The 18,797-nt window shown below is 43.9% G+C and overlaps 2 protein-coding genes across 4 annotated transcripts in view; one reads left to right on the top strand and one right to left on the bottom strand.

Annotated features, from left to right (window-relative positions):
• Nucleotides 1-2,662: 2,662 nt before the first annotated feature.
• Nucleotides 2,663-13,149, bottom strand: AAMDC (adipogenesis associated Mth938 domain containing). Of its 3 annotated transcripts, none has more exons than XM_032099006.1 (4): nucleotides 13,057-13,149; nucleotides 8,944-9,094; nucleotides 4,600-4,695; nucleotides 2,663-3,854 (listed from the first exon to the last, which is right to left on the bottom strand). In XM_032099006.1, exons 2-4 carry the CDS (start codon nucleotides 9,073-9,075, stop codon nucleotides 3,714-3,716), a joined length of 369 nt encoding a protein of 122 aa, XP_031954897.1. In that variant the 5' UTR covers nucleotides 9,076-9,094; nucleotides 13,057-13,149; the 3' UTR covers nucleotides 2,663-3,713. The 3 variants fall into 3 exon arrangements, with proteins under 3 accessions (XP_031954897.1, XP_031954895.1, XP_031954896.1); XM_032099004.1 differs by lacking the exon at nucleotides 13,057-13,149 and adding an exon at nucleotides 12,564-12,659; XM_032099005.1 differs by lacking the exon at nucleotides 13,057-13,149 and adding an exon at nucleotides 12,564-12,660 and having other exon boundaries at nucleotides 3,727-3,847.
• The window catches only part of RSF1 (remodeling and spacing factor 1), a 67,131-nt gene continuing 61,236 nt past the window's right edge, over nucleotides 12,903-18,797 (top strand). The window contains exon 1 of the mRNA XM_032098994.1: nucleotides 12,903-13,119. Within this exon, the coding sequence (XP_031954885.1) occupies nucleotides 12,921-13,119 (199 nt within the window). The 5' untranslated portion in view covers nucleotides 12,903-12,920. The remainder of the gene's footprint in view (nucleotides 13,120-18,797) is intronic.

Here is an 18,797-nt window from a genome sequence, read left to right as displayed (position 1 = left end):
TGCCAGTACAGCTGCAGCCACAGGGAGATATGGCAATCTACAAAGGAAGGGCAAATAATCTGCTAAAACCCAACTATGTTCAAACGCCCCTAACCGATGTTCAAAAACCCCTCATCCTAGTTAGACGGAAGGAAGAGGGAAAAGAATCTAGCAGAGCAAGGAAAATGCTGACCTCACATGAAAGAGGGGTAGCTTAGTGGTTTGAAAATGTGTTGTCCTGTTTACCATTAACTTTCTGCATTTAATTTACATAAGGCATCTGTGTATGTGGGAAACCCAGCTTTGAATGCTTTTAGTGGAAAATTCATAAATCAGGACTGCATGACATCACTGAACCATTTAGTTTGGAAAAGACCTCTAAGATCATGGAGTCCAACCATAAACCCAGCACTGCCACACCCACCACTAAGCCATGGTCCCAGGTGCCACATCCACACACCTTTTGAACACTTCACGGGTGCTGACTCCACCACTTCCCTGGGCAGCCTGTTCCATGCTTGACAACACTTTCGGGAAAGAGATTTTTTCTCAATATCCAGTCTAAACCTCCTCTGGTGCAACTTGAGGCTATTTCCTCTTGTCCTGTCACTTGTTACTGACCCTCCACTGGCTATGCTCTTCTTTCAGGGAGTTACAGAGAGCGATATAGTCCCTCCTGAGCCTCCTCTTCTTCAGGCTAAACACCCCCAGCTCCCTCAGGCCGCTCCTCATCAGACTTGTACTCTCCACCATGCTGTGCAGGTCATCATCTTGGGTTCAAGCTCACAGAAATGGATTTCCTCTGGAATCCTGTCTTGCTTGTCTAAGTTATAATTACTTTTTTCATCTTATTTCACTGGCATCTTCCATTTTATTCTTAGTAACAGACACTGGGAAGGCAGAAAAGGCTGTCTTTTTACTTTACAGTTTGCTAATGCGGTATCAGTGGGACTTCAAAATACAAAGTTTGAAGGCTTGTGGATGCCAGGCTTTGCACAAATGCTGCCCAATGTCCCTTAAAAATGCTGGTTGTGTTGCATTTGGTGTCTGTGAGCCTTTTATGGCCTGTTTCTCCTGGCTGCCAGCTTGCACATGCTGCTTCACAAAGATAAGGGCTGGGGACTGACCCACTCGGCGGCAGAGCAGCTGGGGTGGAATCTTCCTGGCTCCCAGCCCAGCCGCAGCTCGGCTTTAATTTCAGCGTCAGGGTGGGAGTTCACTGCCTACTGGGAGATCGTTTTCCTGGTGGGAGGCAGAGCAGTGGTGTATGTGAGAAATCCTGCCCTATAAAAGTGCATTCCCATGATTTGGGCTATGAGCCCATAATTTTCACAAATTATTTATGGCTCTAGCTGAAAGCAGCAATTTAACAAAGATACCAGTTTGAGCTCTGCTGGAATTTTTTGATGAATCAATCCCAGCTGCTTCCACCATCTAGCAAAGCAATTTCAGGCACCAAGAAGGAAATCGGGCTTTCAGTGACTGGAGCAGCCCAAGTGGAACAGATGCTGTTGTGGGAACTGACAGTGCTGACTCAGGAAGCTGTGACGAGAGCAGCAAGAGAAGACATGGATGGAAAAGACTTGCAGCAGATAATCTCTTTGTTGACACCAAAATTTTGTACTGGTGGTGAAGCTTAGCAGTTTGCCTTAAAAAAAAGAAATTCATTTCTTTGCACACTACAGCTCCCTGTTTTGGAAGTGGAATCTTCTGCATCCTACCAGTTGCCAAATGAAGGGAAGAATTAAGAGGCTGCAGCACAAAGCTGGGTAGGGTACACCTCTAAAAGTCACCTGGCAAAACGGGCTCTGCTCCCCGCATGCCTTTTGGGAGGATAAATCGTGTGGCAGCAGCACTGTGAGAAGCCCACAGTATTTGTCTCCAATGTAGGACCTGGGCTAGGCAGTTTTGGTGAATGTGGCATCACCATTAATGTGCCACATTAACATGAAAATATGTAAAAAAAAAAAACAGTAAAAAACAGAGCTGGAGGAGAAAAAGAAGATGTTTGCTCAACTTCTCCTAGCAGTATAATGCGCATGTTTCCATTTTTTTTAGTACTGCAGTGTCCTCTCAGTCAAAGCATTACAAAGCATTTTCCCATTTGAGGCTGCCTTAATGCCCAGAAGCTCATAAAATAACGCAAATACACGACCACGATCAAGAGAGTCAGACCACTGTCACTATCAGAGAACATTTAGTGCAAAAGTCTCCACACCCTGTGGGCTGGTAGGAACTCTTTCTACTGGCATTCCCTTGGGATGACCACAGTCTTCTGGGTCAGCAGTTCGCCTTCTCCTTCACACCAGGCAAGTTATGCAGAAAAATGTCACAGCAGCTACAACGAGCATTATACCAGCTGCTGCCTCAGACAACACAGATGCAGCTGGAAAGGCAGTTCCTGCTGGGTTAGGTAAGATTTTTCTTCAAATGTAGCTACACTAACAGAAAACATTGCAATATTTAGGAGATTGCAAGATAAAACTTTGAAGTATTTACTTTCCCTTTGCTTTTACACCACTTTGTATTTTATCAGATAAAAGGTTCTAAATGATTACTAGAGAAAATAAACAGAAAAAAACCATAGTATTTTGTGCATCTTGGGAAAGTCATTGTGCTCTTCTATCAATCTAAGCCTCTACTACTGCTTGGATAGCTCCAAGTGCCTCAGGGCTTTAACAGCTTCATCTTGGTACTTTTATTAATACACACAGAATTAATATGCACAGAACAAGAAATGGTGAGCCTGGTGAGAAAAAAATCTACAGTAGGTAACTTGTAACTGGCAATATTGATAGAAGCTCACCAAGAACAGCAACCAAGAGAACTCTTTAAATCCTCAGTGTAATAATGTGTTTGTTGGCACATTTAAATCATCAGATAATGATGACCAGTAGCAATTCTCGCAAGCATCCCCAGCTTGCCAGCAGCACCTTGCTAGCAGCAATTTAGACTGATTTCCTAAAGATCAATGTTTTATGCTGCAAACTCTAGTTTTGTAGCGCACCGTTCTGATGATTTTAAGCATGCAGGAACTTCTGAATAGGTATGTATTGGACAACTCAATCCTCACAACTGGCAATTAATAAGAATATTCTTTAAGGCCCAGGTTTTATGTTTATACCCTGTTGACATTTTTTTCCCTTTTCCAGGTTCAATGAAAAATTTAAAAGTGCTACATTACATGATGTTCATAAATTGGCAAATACCCTGACTGAGGTCACCTGCAGGAGGCAAAGTTGCATGTTCTGGGTTTGCTTTTTAATTTACTTTATTTTTAACTTATTTATCCAGTGGTGGTAAAGTGCTTCTTTACTACCACTTCATATCTACAATTTGATTGTTCTCATCAGATATTTTATGGCTGCATTCCAATAGCCAGTAATGTAATTTTGGGCCATTTTCTAATAAAAGTATTCAAAACATAATCTCCTGATTTAGTCAACAGGTGAAAAGTTAAGTAACAAGATTATGGACAGCCTTCAGAGGAAAATTAGGTCAATCTCAACAATACATGGAAATGATTCTGTAATTAAACAATTTTATTAACAGCCCCACCTTTTGTGAGCCCTCGATTTGTTTAAATCCTGAACTAATAAACTGTCCTTGCATTTTAGATTGTCAGTGCACAAATGCCTTGGCACGTAAGTTCACGCTCTGCTGAGTGTAATTGGATTCAGCAGAGGTGTGTCCGTGATTTGGCTGCGGGCCGGGAACGCGGAATGAGCCGCGCTTCAGCAGGTGGAATGGAAGACCCCGCCCACTTTGACACCCTGAGCAGCCAAGGCATTGTACTCGGCCACCGCCTTCTCCGTTTGCAGCACCAGCACGTCAATCCCGTTCTTCTTCAGATAGTCCACAGTGGATGCTGGAACCTCGGAAGAGAAAAGAAATCAGAAAAGCAAGTATCAGATTCTATTCCCCTTAAACTTTAAGACTTGTAGTACACCAGGTACTGATGCCATTTGTTAAGCACGACTTAAGAAACTGCTAGTAGCCAAAATAATGCTCAGATAGTTCTAAGATTGATCTCATTTTCTTCTCTTCGATAAAGCTACTTTTCTACACACACCTCCCATATCTCCTTAGCACACTTTAAAATGCAGTCCTCTCTCACAAAAATAAATAGAACTGGAGCTAAAGGAATTTAATGTAAAGAAGGTGTTGTTCATCCCACCAGAAAGCTAAAAACTTGTTTCTCACCAAGTAAAGCTCAGCACTTCTGAGCTTTCCGTAGCTAGTTTATCTGCTGAAATCATACCCTGGCAACATTAGTGACAAAAATGCCTAATTACCAAAGTATTTAGAGCAGCCTAGAGAGCCAGTTATAACCTCTTGCAAGAGGAAGGGACTAATCACATTCTGAAAAATTCTCCTTGTTTCAGTTGCTCCTGTAGCAGAACCATAAACCTGTTTATTGCTTGACGTTGACACTAATACAGAGGAGCTCAAATGATGTTTCTTTCAGGACCTGAGGGACCCCTGACAGGAGCTCATTCACACTGATCCTCATTTTTTTCCCCTCTCAATGAAGCATCATCGATTTAAATTTTTCCCCCAATCAGAGGGAGAGGGAAAACAAGCGGTTCTCTTTATGCTTGTCACAGAACAAAAACCTACCTGCAAAGCCTCACTCATGCCACGACCAATCACCACAGTTTTAACACCCTTCCTGACGACTTCTTCAAGGTCAGCTGGCTGCACTCCTGGAGAATGCTAAGTGTCAGGGAAGGAAAATAATAGTCTGTGTACTGACAGCATCAACTAGGAAAGCTGTGTCTGTATGTCCTGAACACAGAGCAGCAGGGTAAATTAGCAGTACCAAAATGTAATACAACACTCTTCTGTACATACACACAGTAGACAACATTAGAAACTGAAAAAGGTATTTAATATGCAGATGAAGGATGACAATTAATTGATTGATGGCAAGATTACTCTGTATTAAACAGTCAAAACCAAGAAGATGCATTACACATTTCTAAAACATTTATGTCTACCTTCCGGCATTTTATAAATATTAACAGTTAAAGTGAAATTAAAAAGTTGCAAGAATACTGCTGTTTGATTTCAAATTAACAAAATCTCCTTTGTTGCAAGCCAAAGTTTACTTACTTTAATAGGTCCTCGGATAATTGAAATGATTAAATAATTTTCTTGTTTACTTGGCAAATCTCACCGAAGAGGACTGAAATGTATTGGGTAGCTTCATTTCAGTTAACAGTTTCCATTTCTGCACTATTCTTTATTTTGAAAAAAGAGTATTTGCAACCAAACTCCTCGAAGAAAGAAGGAACTTTCACAGTACAGTAACAGAGGTTTTAAAGAAGTCCACCCATTTACTGCTATTATGCTTTAAACACATGAAAGCACAAATACACCTGTAATGTTAATGTAAAACATTATTACATAACACTAATTCTCTTCCTGGATTCAGTTTCTATGTATCTCCACATGGTCAAAAGTATGATACTGGACAACCTGTGGCTAGAATTTGGCCCCTCTTTGGTGTGCATTTTTATTTTTAAACCATAAATACTATTTGTGCCCCCTTTTTTTTTTAGTAGAATTCTGAAGTTCTGAAGTTTTTGAGAGGTCTGAGATCAGTTTCTCACTTGAAGTAAGTAATGCCATGGTGGACTCATAGAGAATGGAACAAGACTTTCCAAGCTGAAACAAACACATGAGCTCCTAAGGTTGCAGGTGAAAAAAGCCTTTCATGGTAGAGTGCCACTTCCAGTGAGTGAATTATACTTATTCCACAAGCAAGTCTTTAGCACGGCTACTGTCTGAAATTTCAGTAACAGAGATGATTTACCTTTATGGTTCTCCAAGTTCACAGAATCATAGAATACCTCAAGCTGGAAGAGATCCATGAGAATCATTCACAGGACTACCTTAAACTAAACCACAACTTAAGAGCATCATCCAGATGCTCCTTGAACTCTGACAAGCTTGCTCTCTGACCACTTCCCTGGAGATCCTGTTCCAGAGCCCAATCACCCTCTGGGTGAAAAGCCTTTTCCTAACACCCCATCTGAACGTCCCCTGATGCAGCTTGACTGCATTTCTTTGGGTCCTACTGCTGGTCACCAGAGAGGAGACCAGCACCTTCCCTGCACTGCCCTGCCTCTGGAAAGCATAGACTGCAATGAGGTCACCCCTCAGCCTCCTCTTCTCCAAGATGAAAAAGCCAAGTGACCTCAGCTGCTCCTCATAAGCCTTGCCCTCAAGGCCTTTTACCATCTTCATCACCCTCCTTGGAACACAGTCTAACAGTGTGATGTCCTCCTTATGCTGGGGTGCCCAAAACTGCACACAGAACTTGAGGTGGGGCTGCTCCAGTGCAGAGCAGAGTGGGATGAGCACCTCCCTCAGCTGTGCTGTGCTGGACACACTCCAGGACATATGTGGCCCTTTGGGCTGCCTGGACCAGAGTCCTTAGTCCACTTACATTCCATATCCACACCTGGAACGCAGAAGTCACTTGAACAAGCAGAGTTTTCTCAGCCCAAATCACTCTAAGCACTTGTTTATGACAAAATAGGCAACGCTTTTCCTTTGGGGCTTTTTAAGTAGACTCAAAACTTAAGACAACAAGAATTGATGTGTTTTACTGCAATTACAATAATTAGAGTTCTGGGGAAGGTTTGCTGTCACGTGAGAAGCGCTCCTGAGACATTAAAGCCATAGAACAAAAGGATTTTCTTTGGTAAGAGAGGACACTTTGATGCTAGTAAGAAACTAGTGTTACTAAAGGAAACATGTAACATAATGAAATAACTATCATTGTTGATTTGACAGCAGATTTTCTTGCCTGTTCTGTTCTCTGGCCTGCATTTCGGCAATGCTACTTCTTTTCTTCTGCCATCAGCAGACAGCACTGAAATGCAGCCAGCCAGGGAGAGGGGCTGTCATTCATCCCCAAGGGTTAAGGCCACAATATCTGTTAGTGCTTAGTTACAGAACCTTGCAGGGCCAGTTATACAATATTCCTGATGAAAGAATGCTCCACTAGACAGCAGTGTAACAGCAGAGAACGAAAGGAACCAATTTATTTCCAACTAGAGTGTAGGACATGACCAGCACCGCTTGTTTTCCACACTTCAGTTCCAGCTACCTGCAGGAAAAACATGCTCAAAGAAAGCAGGCTAACTGTAAAGTAGTCCATTGTTAAAACAAAATGGGCAGAAAATGCACCTGTTGAATCCTACTGTTTCCAGTGCTGGCAAAAATAACTTTTTTACAGTTCTTCTCAACATTGGAAATGCAGTCTAGAAAAACCTTGGTTCTATTCTTAATATTTGTTGTTTCCAGTTTATTTTAAAAGCAAATCACCTCACTCCTCAGCTGCAAGGACAGAACTGACCTAAAGCAGGAGCTTTACAAGCGACTTACATAAGGCTGTACTTCAGATACGTATTTTTTACTTCCCAATTAAATAAAAAGGATCCCAGAAAACCTACCTCTCCAAAGAACCCAACTATTCTTTTACTCCTCCAATTTTAATTTAACATAGACTTATTTTTCAAATCCTCTAAAGACTTATGGATTTAAACATTTACTTGTGACAAGAAGATATTCCTTGTTAGAAACTTTCAAAAGAAAGCACAGCCTCCTAAATGTTAGTAAGTGCCTATAATTTGAAACCAAAGTTTTCCAGTGGTTGGAATAAATATAAAAATGTGACTGAGCTGGGAACTAGTTGGGAACTTTACAGCGACCGTTACCTGTTCTGCTTCTCCAGTCATGTGCATGTAAACCATGAAAACAACATTGCCAAACAAGCAGACAGCAACTCTCACCACAAAACCCAGCCCTTCGAACAGCCAATAAAAAGTTATTTTTTTATAATCAGGCCATAAATGAAATACATTTTAAAAGGTTACATACACAGCTACCTTTGTCTCTGCAAGGTGCAGGTATCTTTGCATGACAGCACCACCTTTCTCTTGGTATTATGTATTCTGCATAAACCAAACTCTGACAGGTTAAAAAATTCTGTTCCCCCAAAGATAACAGATAAAGTTGCAAACCCAAATGCTCTGCATTTCAGTTGTGTCAAAATGAATCCAAGAGAGCTGCATCCTCTGCGTGGATACAGCTGCAGGTGCTGGGCCTGGTCAGTACATTGTTATTTTGTGCTTTAACTTTTGCTTTGAAAGTGTGGAACTTTTTTTTTCTAGCCACTTACCTATCCCAGTGCAAGTCCTAATACGGGGAGAATTATCAAGTTCCTAATGCAATATATGCTATACTGCTTCTAAATCTGAAACATCAATACTGCTCCATGTATTTTCACCCAATTCTGATTGCATTTACAGATAAACTTTAACAATTACAAGGGCAAGCACTTAGTATATGGCTACCAAGAGAAGTCACTGTGTCATTAGCCAGACTGTGAGCTTTTCACAGAGAAAATAGAGCATGAGACACTGTATCTGCATATTTTTCCTCTGAAATCTGTACAAGGGACTCCAAGGAAAAGGATATAAACCGCATGCAATGCTGTCATCCAAACATGCAAGGTCAGTCACTGTCTATTTTTTTTTTTTTACTTTTCGTAATTTCCTACCTCACTCAAGATAACTTTTGTTTAGACAGTCTGAAGAGAGGTTGTTACTGGCATCTTATGACAACTGCACTCTTAAGCGGATGAAGAACATTGTTTGAGAGCTCTAAGGTGTATGAGAGTTGTCTGGTCAGGGTGGCTATCAGAACTCATGGCAACAGTTGCTACGTCCTGTTGCGTGTAGGATGTTGTGTGACTGCAGCCCTCTGACCCTTCCACACAGTCACCTCCAAAACATACACTCAGTTCTTCCCAGGAAAATCTAATGGCTAGATGAAAGAAAAAGGCAGCCCACTGAATTTTAAAGTTCCACTGGCTGGAATTTTAACTCTGTTCTCTGGACCATTCTGAGAGTCCTGTTTTAAATGCAGGGTAGTAAACAGCAAACTTACATTAGTCCCAGTTTCTCGCCAATCCCACGTCCGGCTTCCTCCTGGCCATACTTTGCAGTCCTTATATGTTATAGAGCAGCCTTTCACCTTCATCTGACCCCAAGAAAGGGAAGCAATTTCAGGGGAAGACATCACAAAGTTGAACCGAAGTCTGGAAAAAGGATATTTAATACTTAACATCAGGCCAACATATGCAGCACATTAATAAAAATGGAAAATTCTGTCCTTGCCCCAAGGAGCTAGGAAGGAAATGCTATTACAGATTTTATCCACGTGATTTTGTGACAACAGACTTGAACTGAGGATCAGCAGATTTGTTGAATTACCAGTCCTCTTGGGGATTTTATGCAGGATTTTGGGCAAATCATTTTACGTGCTAAATCTGTTCAAGTATTGGATGTTCAACTTTTAAAACTATCAGCAAGGATCAGGTCCCAGAATATCATCTCACATATGGGTTTTAATCTTCTCCCTAAAATGAACAATAAGGATGGCAATAATTTTCTAAAACATCAGAAATCTGTACTATTTCTTTGGCGGCTCCATTAAAGTGGTAAATGAGGTAAAAAAGAAATGCCAAACAAACCAAACAGTAAAGCCATGAACCAGTGTCACTGTCAGATTGCTATAGAAAACAAGACTTTCAGGGATGTAAAGGGATTGAGCCTTTGCCCAGACACTTCTGAGAGAGACCAAGTCTCCTGGGATAGTTATACATCCAAACAAGAACTTGTCTAATTGTTTGACCTCCATTTTCATTGTTTCAACTTAAATCCATTATTTCTAATCCTTTCTGCTGAGGACAAGTAGAACAGCTTAATCTTTGTCTTTTTCACCATTTTTTTTTGTTTTCTTGAGGACTTGACTCAGTATTTTTCTCATCTTTCATTTAGATTAAACAAACGTCCCTTCAGTCGTGTTTCCTAAGTCTCTGCTTATTTTCTCTGTTTTTCCTTTGGCAGCCAACCACTGCTACACATCTTCCTTTGAAGTCTGTTGCCTAGAACTTGACAGAGCCTTATCAGTGCTGCTGTAGTCCAACCGTTTTTTGGGGTGTGTCACAGTGATGTTGGGATCTGCTGCCACAATCACTGCTGGGTACCAGCAGGGCAGGGACTCTGCCTCACAAGGACTCTGTCAGCTCCCCACAGAAGCTTTCGCCTCCTCACAGTCCCTCATGGTACTGCAGTCTGATTGCTGGGGTGATTCTGGCAGTAGATAAAAAGAGAGGAATCACAGGGTGATGATACCCTGGAAATGCTTTGGACTAGCATGGCAGTCCACTGAGATGTCTCCAGGGTAGAGTCACCTTTCTGCCCTTCCAAGTCACATGCTCTGAAATCCACATTTTGAAGAAAACTTCTTGTTTCTCTAGTAAAAAGAGGTCCACCTCTGCCTAATCCAGAAAATCTCTGTGGCAGATCCTTCCAGATACACAGATTCTCATCCTTTATTTTTTAATTGTTTACATTCGCCAAGAATCAAATAGTTTAAATTCATCATATGAACCCTGGTGGCACAGATTAAAGACACTGCCCTTGCAAAAGAGAAAACTTTGGATGACCAGGCTTCCAGTCATCCTGGAAGCCTTCCTTCCTGTCTTGAATGTGCTACAAAAGATGCAGCACCGCCAGACAGGACGTGCTCTCCTTGGATTGCTCTCAGTATCCCGCCTAAAACACTGCATGAAGGAAAAAACTGCATTATTTTGGATGCAGCACAGGACTGAGTTTGCCAGAGGTGCTTCTCACATAGGATAGTGGGGAAATTATTTTCCTTCTTGCTCCTGTGAGAAGTTAGTGGCACGTGTGTCCTGTCAAACAGGAAGCCAGGCAAGCAGCTAGAGGGGACTGAAACTTGCTTGGATTCATATATTCTAGATCCTCCCATCACACATCCACGATGCAAAGGATTCAAACAAAGATTTGTAAGATTATTTTTCCAAAAGTCTGCCTGGAGGGAGATTATAGCTGAAGAAATGACCAGCAGTAGTCCCAACAGAATGAAATCAAAGAGTAAAGGCCGAATAAAGTACCCAGAATCTGGCTCTGAAGAATGAAAGTAATTTTTGCCTGGGCTACTTTTTAGATGAAATGGTAGAATTAGACCTGGAGGTTAGACAGAGATGAACGAACTGTAAAATGATCAGGAATATCACCTTCCCCAATCCAAACAGTATCACAAGGCTGGAACTGTGCAATCAAACAGGCATAAACTGCAAATGGGAGAGCAAGGATTCCTTGCTATCTTATCCAAACAGCACAAAAGTAAGTAAATAGCAGAAATGATGCAACAAAACTTACAAGGTACACATAAAAATTTGTCATCTACAACTATTTCCCATAATATTGCCAGAGAATATCAGTAAGGTCAGGCCACTTGAATAAATAAGAATTTCTTAGAGTAAGAATGAACTCATTGACGGAAACTTTGGGCATCCTTTGGTGTAGGGTGTGGTCCAATCACTGAGGAGTAGGAAAATAGTTCTCGAACAAATTCTTCTTTTAATTATTCACTGTGAGAAATGTAAAGTATCAAAATACACAGTAACACTTAAGATCAAAAGAGACCTTGAATTAAATGACTTGCACGTACAACCTAAAATGGCAATTTTTGTAAACTGCAGTAGTCCGAACACAAAGAGACAGGAGCAGAAATGGCTCAAGACTCTAAAAGCAAGGTCATGAGGGTTTAAAAACATCAGAAATAAAGGAAGCAGAACTTAAAAGGAGACAAAATGCAAGTTTATGCCAGGAGACTATACTAAAAGAGAGAAATGAAGCGGTGGCTAAGGATGGCAGAAGACAAAAGCAGCTGAGAAGGAAGCGGAAGAAAGTTAAGATTGAATTGCAGTTGGGCAAGCTGGTGGATTTTAAGATTGCCAGCACACCTTTCTTCTGTGGAGGTAACCAGCAACAAGTGGAATAAAAAAGGTGAACGAGAGCAGTGCACCAGATAATATTATCTGCAGAAGAAAAGGACGTTTCGTAAAAGCCAAGGGGTAACCTGAGACTGAAGAGGATAAAAGTGAAAGAGTAAATCGGTGTACGTGAAGTTTTGGGCAGAACAAACTCCTGTAAGGTGTCAGAAGACAACGTGGTTCTCCAGCGCTGCCTGGGAGCAGGGTCAGGAGGCAGGCGACTTCCCATTCCAGGGGATACAGCAGCCAAAGGAAGGTCAGGATTAAGAACTGACATCAGCAAAGCAAAGAGAAAGGACGGGAGAAGTTTAGATCAGCTGTGTAGGGAGGGGGAAGGTGTCAAGTTCACGAAGGAGGAAAACACTCTTCGGGAACTTGGCAATTCCATTTCGCTGGGGAGCCTTGTGAGGGCAGTTAACCGGGAGGTCACGGAGGTCTGGTAGTAAGAGAAGAGGGGGAACAGCACTTTGTGAATACAGCGGAGAGAAGCAAAGAGACAAGGACAGAAAAACCTGAGAAGCACTGCGGGGGGGTGGGGGGAGGGAGTAGGGAAGGGAAGGTGCTGTTCAGGAGCCCCCGAAACATGGCCTGGCGTGACGGGGCACAAAGACCGGGACTGCCACCGGGACTGCCACGGGCCCGGCCGCGCCCTCCCGCCCGCTCCCCTCACGCCGAGGGTCCGTCACGCGCTCGCACTCACCGCCCCGCGCGCGCGGCCCCACTGCCCCGCCAGGCTCCGCCTCCGCCTGGCCCCGCGGGGAGGGGGCGGGGTCCCCGTTGCCACACTCTCATTGGCCAGCGCTCCCTGCCGGCCCCGCCCCCTCCCGTTTCGATTGGTCGGTCGGAGAGTCTGTCCCCGCCCCTGCCCCGCCTTGTTTTCATTCCCCCTCGCCGCGCGCGGCGGAGGGGAGCCGGCTCGCGCCGCTCTGGCCGCCGCCCCCTGCCCTCCCCTGCCTTCCTCGTCCCCCCGGTGCATTGTGGGATAGTGGCGGCCCGGCCCGGCAGCGCCCCCTCCTCCCTCCCCCTCCCCAGCTCCTTCTCCATCCCCAGGTCCAAGATGGCGGCGGCGGCGGCTCCTCCGGCCCCATCCCCGCCGCCCCCTGCCCCGGCGGGCCCGCGTTGTCCGGGCTCCTGGCCCAACTTCGCCGTTGTCTGCTCCTTCCTCGAGCGCTACGGGGCCCTGCTGGACCTGCCTGAGCTGCCCTTCCCCGAGCTGGAGCGCGTCCTGCAACCGCCGCAGGAGCCCGGAGACCAGGGTGAGCGACTCCGATACCTCTCCCTCCCGCCCGCTCCGGGGCGGCCGGCTGAGGGGGGCGCGGGGGGCGGAGGGGGGGCCGGGGCTGTCCCCCCCCCGCCTCCTCCCGGCCCCGGGGGTGGAGCGCGCCGAGGGAGAGGAGGGGCCTGGGATTCCCGGGGGGGGGGAGGGGGGGGGAGCCCTCGCTCCCTGCTTTTTTTGGGGGGGAGCAGCTATTTGTGTGTGTATGTTGGGGGGAGAGCTTCCTTCCCCCGCGGCGGGCACGGGAAGGAGGTGGGGTACTTCCCCCTCCCCTCTCCTCCCTCTCAGTGCCGCCTGTGACCCCCCTCCGTCCCTCCCCCCCTCCCCCCCCCCGTTTCCCTGGGTTCGTTCCCGAGCTCTGTGCGGGTGGGACTCCTTGCAGAAAAGAAGGATAAGCCGAAATAACTATTTTTGTTCAGCTTGGCGGTGGTAGCCGGTCTCTCTTCCACCTCATCCCTTCCCCACAGCCTGGGGGGCGCTTCATAGCCTCTTTCCCCTCCCCCCCCATCTCTGTCCGTTTACACCTCTTCCCCGAAACAAGAAGGGGACACAAACACACATAATATATACAAACACACGGAATGTCCTGATCCCCAGTGCCCTCCCTCCCTTCCTTTCCTCTCTGTGTATGTGGGATGAGGAATGGGGGTCACGGAGAAGCCCTGAGCCCCCCCACGGCTGCTGTTGTGGGCCGTCTCCTCCCCACAAACACAGCCAGCCATTGTGTGCCACCTCCATCCCTCTCTTCTCCCCCCTCCTCCTCCCCCATCCCCTCTTCCAGTTGCGGGGGGGACAAGCTGTGGCTGCTCGCTGCTGCTCCCCCGCCGCCACCTGAGACGTGCGAGGTGGAGGGATAGGTTATGCACTCCGCTGTTTGCTTTCGAGCTGCTCGCCCTCTTCTCCCTCTCCAGTAGCAGGTTTGATTGCCAGACTCTCTAATCCCAGCCGCCCGCGATGGATGCGGGAGGGCCCGGGCCAAGAGAGCAGCCTGGGGAAGAAGGGCTGTGTGGAGGCGGCCGCAGGAATACAGAGGGGAGGGAGCTTGTTGCTCTTGATCTCTTGTCTCTGTTATTCGTTTGGTTGTTGCCTCTGCACTCTTGCCACATAGGGAGCCCGTGCAGCTCATGGCGCATGCTCGGCAAGGCCCCTTGGAAACTTCCTGCTGCTGGAGAAGCCCGGCTTAGGGCTGCTTCTGGTCCGACAGCTCCTGCTTTTTCCCCAAAACGCGCTCGCTCTCGCCTCCTTTCCCACCAAACCCACCCTGTTTTGGGCAGGGAAGGTGGGTGTGTGATTAAATCGGCATGTAGGTGTTTCCTCATATAAAGGAAGTTGGATTTTGCTAAGCGCAGGTGTCCTTGTCTGAATTCACAACAGCCACTGCTGAAATAGAATGAAATAAGATTAATGTGTTTTCTCCTCATGTTGTCAATATGAAAGAGACAGCTTTCTTAAAACAGGGTTAGCTTTGTGGAAAATACATGTTTAGATTAAATTCCCCACCACTCCTGTACCTCTTAAGTTATATAAAGGACTCATTAGAAGAAACGTTGTTGTGTTAAGCTGTTGCAAAACTTATTAATAAAAACCACCAACACATTTAAAAGTTTGAATTTTTAGTGCAAACAGTCATTTTAAAGTGATGTCTGCAAAAAAAACTAATGCTCTTACTGTGTGGCACAAAGTGAGTGGATATGTAGGAGTAATTTAGTTGTGTGGACTGCAAAATAAATTAAACTGAAAGGGTGAGATAGTGGCCTGTGTTTTAAAAATATGCATTTTATTAAAAAAACCCTAACACCCTAATTCCTAATGACTTTTAATTGCATGATGGGGGTTGTCAACAGGTCAGTGTTTACTGCATGACTATTTTCTAAAAATATTTGAAATTACTTGTCTTATGGAGTTTGCATTTTGGGTTGATTTGATACTTGTCAAATTTTTAAACTTTTCTTTGTATTGCCCTTCCTGTTTGGCAGGGGACAGGTTATTCTTCCTGCTTTAGAACAGGCCCCCCAAATGGGAGCAGATGCAGCTTCTGAAAATGTAATGTCTGAAGTACTGGGGTTCTTTGCTTGTGGCTGGTGTAGCTGATGTAATGGCAGAGATAATTCTCATCTCTAAGAGAGAAAGTGTGGAGGTGTGGAAGACAAACTTGGATAATTCTTGATGCTTTGTGTGATAATTGATGGATATCCTGGATATATTTTCCTTTGATAAAACCAACTCGCTGGGCTTGGTCTGTGGTCTTGGTCTGTGGTACACACTATTACCTGGTGTATTTTACACTTTTGGGAAAATGGCTGCAGTGACTAGATTTCTCTACATGATTTTTACTTCAAGTAGTCCTCAAGGTGGTGTTTTTAAGGGTAGAAGTCATAAAGCTACTAAAAACTGATGGAAAACTGAAGGGGTTCTTTTATTTCTGAACATCTGTTGTTTACAACTGTATGTAGTTTTCCTTGGAATGCAAAAGGGATTTTGATTTCAGTTTGTAATGTATAGTTAGTTTCACTTTTGATACCAGTATTGCTTGACAGTGGATTTGCAGTGACGTAACAAAATCTAAGGAAATAGCTACAGAACCTCAAAGTGTTTGGGTTTTTCTTCTGAATTTTTCAGAAACTGGAGCAAGTTTCAAATCTCAACTGCACATAACACCTATTTGTAACTCCTCTTCATATTAATGGGAGGCAATCAGTAGTTTGAGGGTTTTCTGATTTATCTTTAAAACTGTTTTGATGCTCAGCATTTTAAAAACATTTTTAGTGGGTTTTTTGTTTGTATTTTTTTTTTAACATGGTCTGTTGTGTCTTGTCTGAAGAGTTACTCTTGGGAGATGCCAGCAGAAGTTACTTCCTTTATATTAGGACTCCCAAGGAGAACAAGGAGCTTAAGTTTGGATGTCATTCCATAGTTGTATAACAGTCATATTTTCTCTCCTGTTAATAATTAGAACAAAGTACTTGCTCATTATTAAGGAAGCAGGGTATAACCTTTCCATACTGGAAGGGATGCTGAGCAGATGCTGACAGCTAGGAAGCTACCAGTTATTTCATAGAGGGTTTTTAGATTTTTGTTATTGCATAGACTGCGCTTGAACTTTGCTGTATTACCTCTCCGTAACTGAGAATTTCAAGAAAAATAGTAAGGACAGCAGTGCTCAGGTATGAATAGTTTTCAATAGTAGTTCGACTAATTGAGAGATCAAATTAGCCTGTATTAGTAGCATGTTACATGCTTTAACCAACTGTACACAGGTTGGGATTTAGTGGGTAATGTAAAACATACTTGATTTGGGAAATAAGAATGTGTGGTGTTGATTTCACCCTATTTCACCTATTTCAGCTATTGAATAGTGGGATAAACTGATAGATCTGGAAATAGTCTGCTACTTAAAAAAGCTCTTTGATAAAATAGCTTAATTTTTCTGGCTGATGGCTCATTTAAAAGTTGCAACCATTCAAAAAAAGTAATGAGACCTATAGTTATCTGGTGACTATTTCATTTTATAAAGAATAATTATCTTGCCTTTATGGGTGCTTATTCTTGCTTTAAGTACAATGTTGTGACTTGGGTTGCAATTTTGACAACCTCGAATGTCTTAGGAAGGAGTAAAGTTTAGTGTCTGTCAAGATGGTGACAGTGTTAACTCACAAAATTTGCTAGTTGATATGCCTCAGAAAGTAAATTGTTTCTTACAGGGTTTATTAAAAAGCAGCTGCTGTGGTTTAACCCCAGTTGGCAACTCAGCCATTCCCTCACTGTCCCCTGGTGGGGTGGGGGAGAGAATCAGAAAGATGAAAGTGAGCAAAAGAGTGGGCTGAGACAGAGACAGTTTATTAGGGAAAGCAAAATGAGGAAATCGTTCACCACTTCCCCATGGGCAGGCAGGTGTTCAGCCATCTCCAGGTCAGCAGGGCTCCATCCCATGTAATGGTGACTTGGGAAGGCAAAGGCCATCATTCCCAGTGTTCTAGTCTTCCTTCTTATTAGCCCCAGCTTTACATGCTGAGCATGACACTGTATGATCTGGATATCCCTTGGGTCACTTGGGGTCAGCTGTCCTGGCTGTGTCCCCTCCCAACTCCTTGTGCACCCCCAGTCCCCTTGCTGGTGGGGTCGGTGGGGAGCAGCAAAGGCCTTGGCTCTGTGTGAGCACTGCTCAGCAATAACAAAAGCAACCTGGTATTCACAGGCACAGGTTGCCCAGAGAAGCTGTGACTGCTCCATTCCCTGGAAGTGTTTGATGCCAGGATGGATGGGACTTCGAGCAAGCTGGTCTAGTGGGAGGTGTCCCTGCTGATGACAGGGGGTTGGAATGAGATAATCCTTAAGGTCCCTTCCAGCCCAAACCATTCTAGGATGATCAATACTGTTTTGAGTAAAAATCCAAAACAAAGCCCCATACCAGCTACTATGAAGAATATTAACTTGATGCTCTCCAGGTCCATCACAGAAACCCAGTATATGATTTTAACTGGAACTTCTGGTGGCTGAGAGCTGTCATTACAACCATCTTACTGTACTTCTAGATGCAAAACTAAGGTAATGATACAGATCATCCTGCAGTCTGCCATGGTACTGCATCTCCTTTGCCTCTGGTTGCTTCCAAAAGCAAAACTGCAAACTGGAACAAATTATCACAGGAAAGCAGTACTTGTTCTTCTCGTTCTTACAAACATATGCTGTGGTGGCTTTTTTGTTTGCCTGTGATTTTTTTGTTTAGTTGGTTTTTTTCCCTTTGGGTTTTTTTTTGTTTTTTTTTTTTGAGAGAGTTATTACTTGCAGTAGAAGAGAAGCTGCAAATTTAAATACTAAAAAATATGGCAGAGGGGAGCAAGAACTATATTTGTGTTTAGGGCTGTGTTTAAGGAACCATGCTATCAAGTCACCACCTCCTTTGTGTCGGTAAATAGCTGGAGAATTGGTATAAATGTTAATTAAGCACTCGGTCTCTTGTGAATGAAAATATTAGTAGAATGTTAGCTTGCACAACAGAGATCTAATTTTACACATGACTACGCAAAACACTCGCTGGTTTGCCCGGTTCCCTGGTATGTGAATGGGAGAATCTCTCCCGGAGGTGAATGGCATCTTCCAAAGTGTGCTAGGCTGCGTTAGCTCATCGATTTTTGCAGGCTTTTCTTAGCAGTGTGGCGTTTGATTTGTTCTTCGTTGAAATGGTCACAAGTACACATGCTTGGTGTGTTCTTTCAGCAAAATTGCATCAAAATCTTGTTGGTGAAGATCATGCTAAAGGTGGTCTTGAAAACAGCAAGTGTGTTTTGTGTGGATTTCCAATCTGAAGCACTCTTCTGTACTCTAACTGCAGCTCAAACTTATTTATCGCCTTTGACTCTTGACAGTCACCCTGACAGACTGACCTAGCCTGGAAGATTGATGCTTAATTACAGCATGAATGTGTTACATTTGTTTGGAGTGTGGTAGTAAAAACACTCTGCATGTATTGACTGGGGTTTAAATAATTTAAAGAAAGACATGGTGAGGTGCAAATGCCGGGTAGGAGGTTCATTTTTCTGAATATTTTCTCCCCTTTTCTGTCTTTATAATGAGTGCTTAGGTTAATGGCAGACAGCTTATGGAAAATCTGTACGAACCATTTGTGGGGGTTTTTTTTATTTTATTTTTGGTAGCGAA

Source organism: Corvus moneduloides, chromosome 2 (genome assembly GCF_009650955.1).
Source record: "Corvus moneduloides isolate bCorMon1 chromosome 2, bCorMon1.pri, whole genome shotgun sequence".
Lineage (NCBI taxonomy): Eukaryota > Metazoa > Chordata > Aves > Passeriformes > Corvidae > Corvus > Corvus moneduloides.
The sequence above is the reverse complement of the archived record's forward strand: the minus strand, read 5'-3'. Positions and strand labels throughout refer to the sequence as shown.

What these genes read in the sequence shown, in the direction of transcription:
- AAMDC (XM_032099004.1), bottom strand. Translation starts at nt 12,655, where the DNA reads ATGAGAGTGTGGCAACGGGGACCCCGCCCCCTCCCCGCGGGGCCAGGC. An exon ending in GGGGCCGCGCGCGCGGGGCG is followed by an intron (nt 9,095 to 12,563) that starts GTGAGTGCGAGC and finishes TCCTTTTTCCAG; the next exon opens with ACTTCGGTTCAACTTTGTGA. An exon ending in GCATGAGTGAGGCTTTGCAG is followed by an intron (nt 3,855 to 4,599) that starts GTAGGTTTTTGT and finishes TTCTCTTCCGAG; the next exon opens with GTTCCAGCATCCACTGTGGA.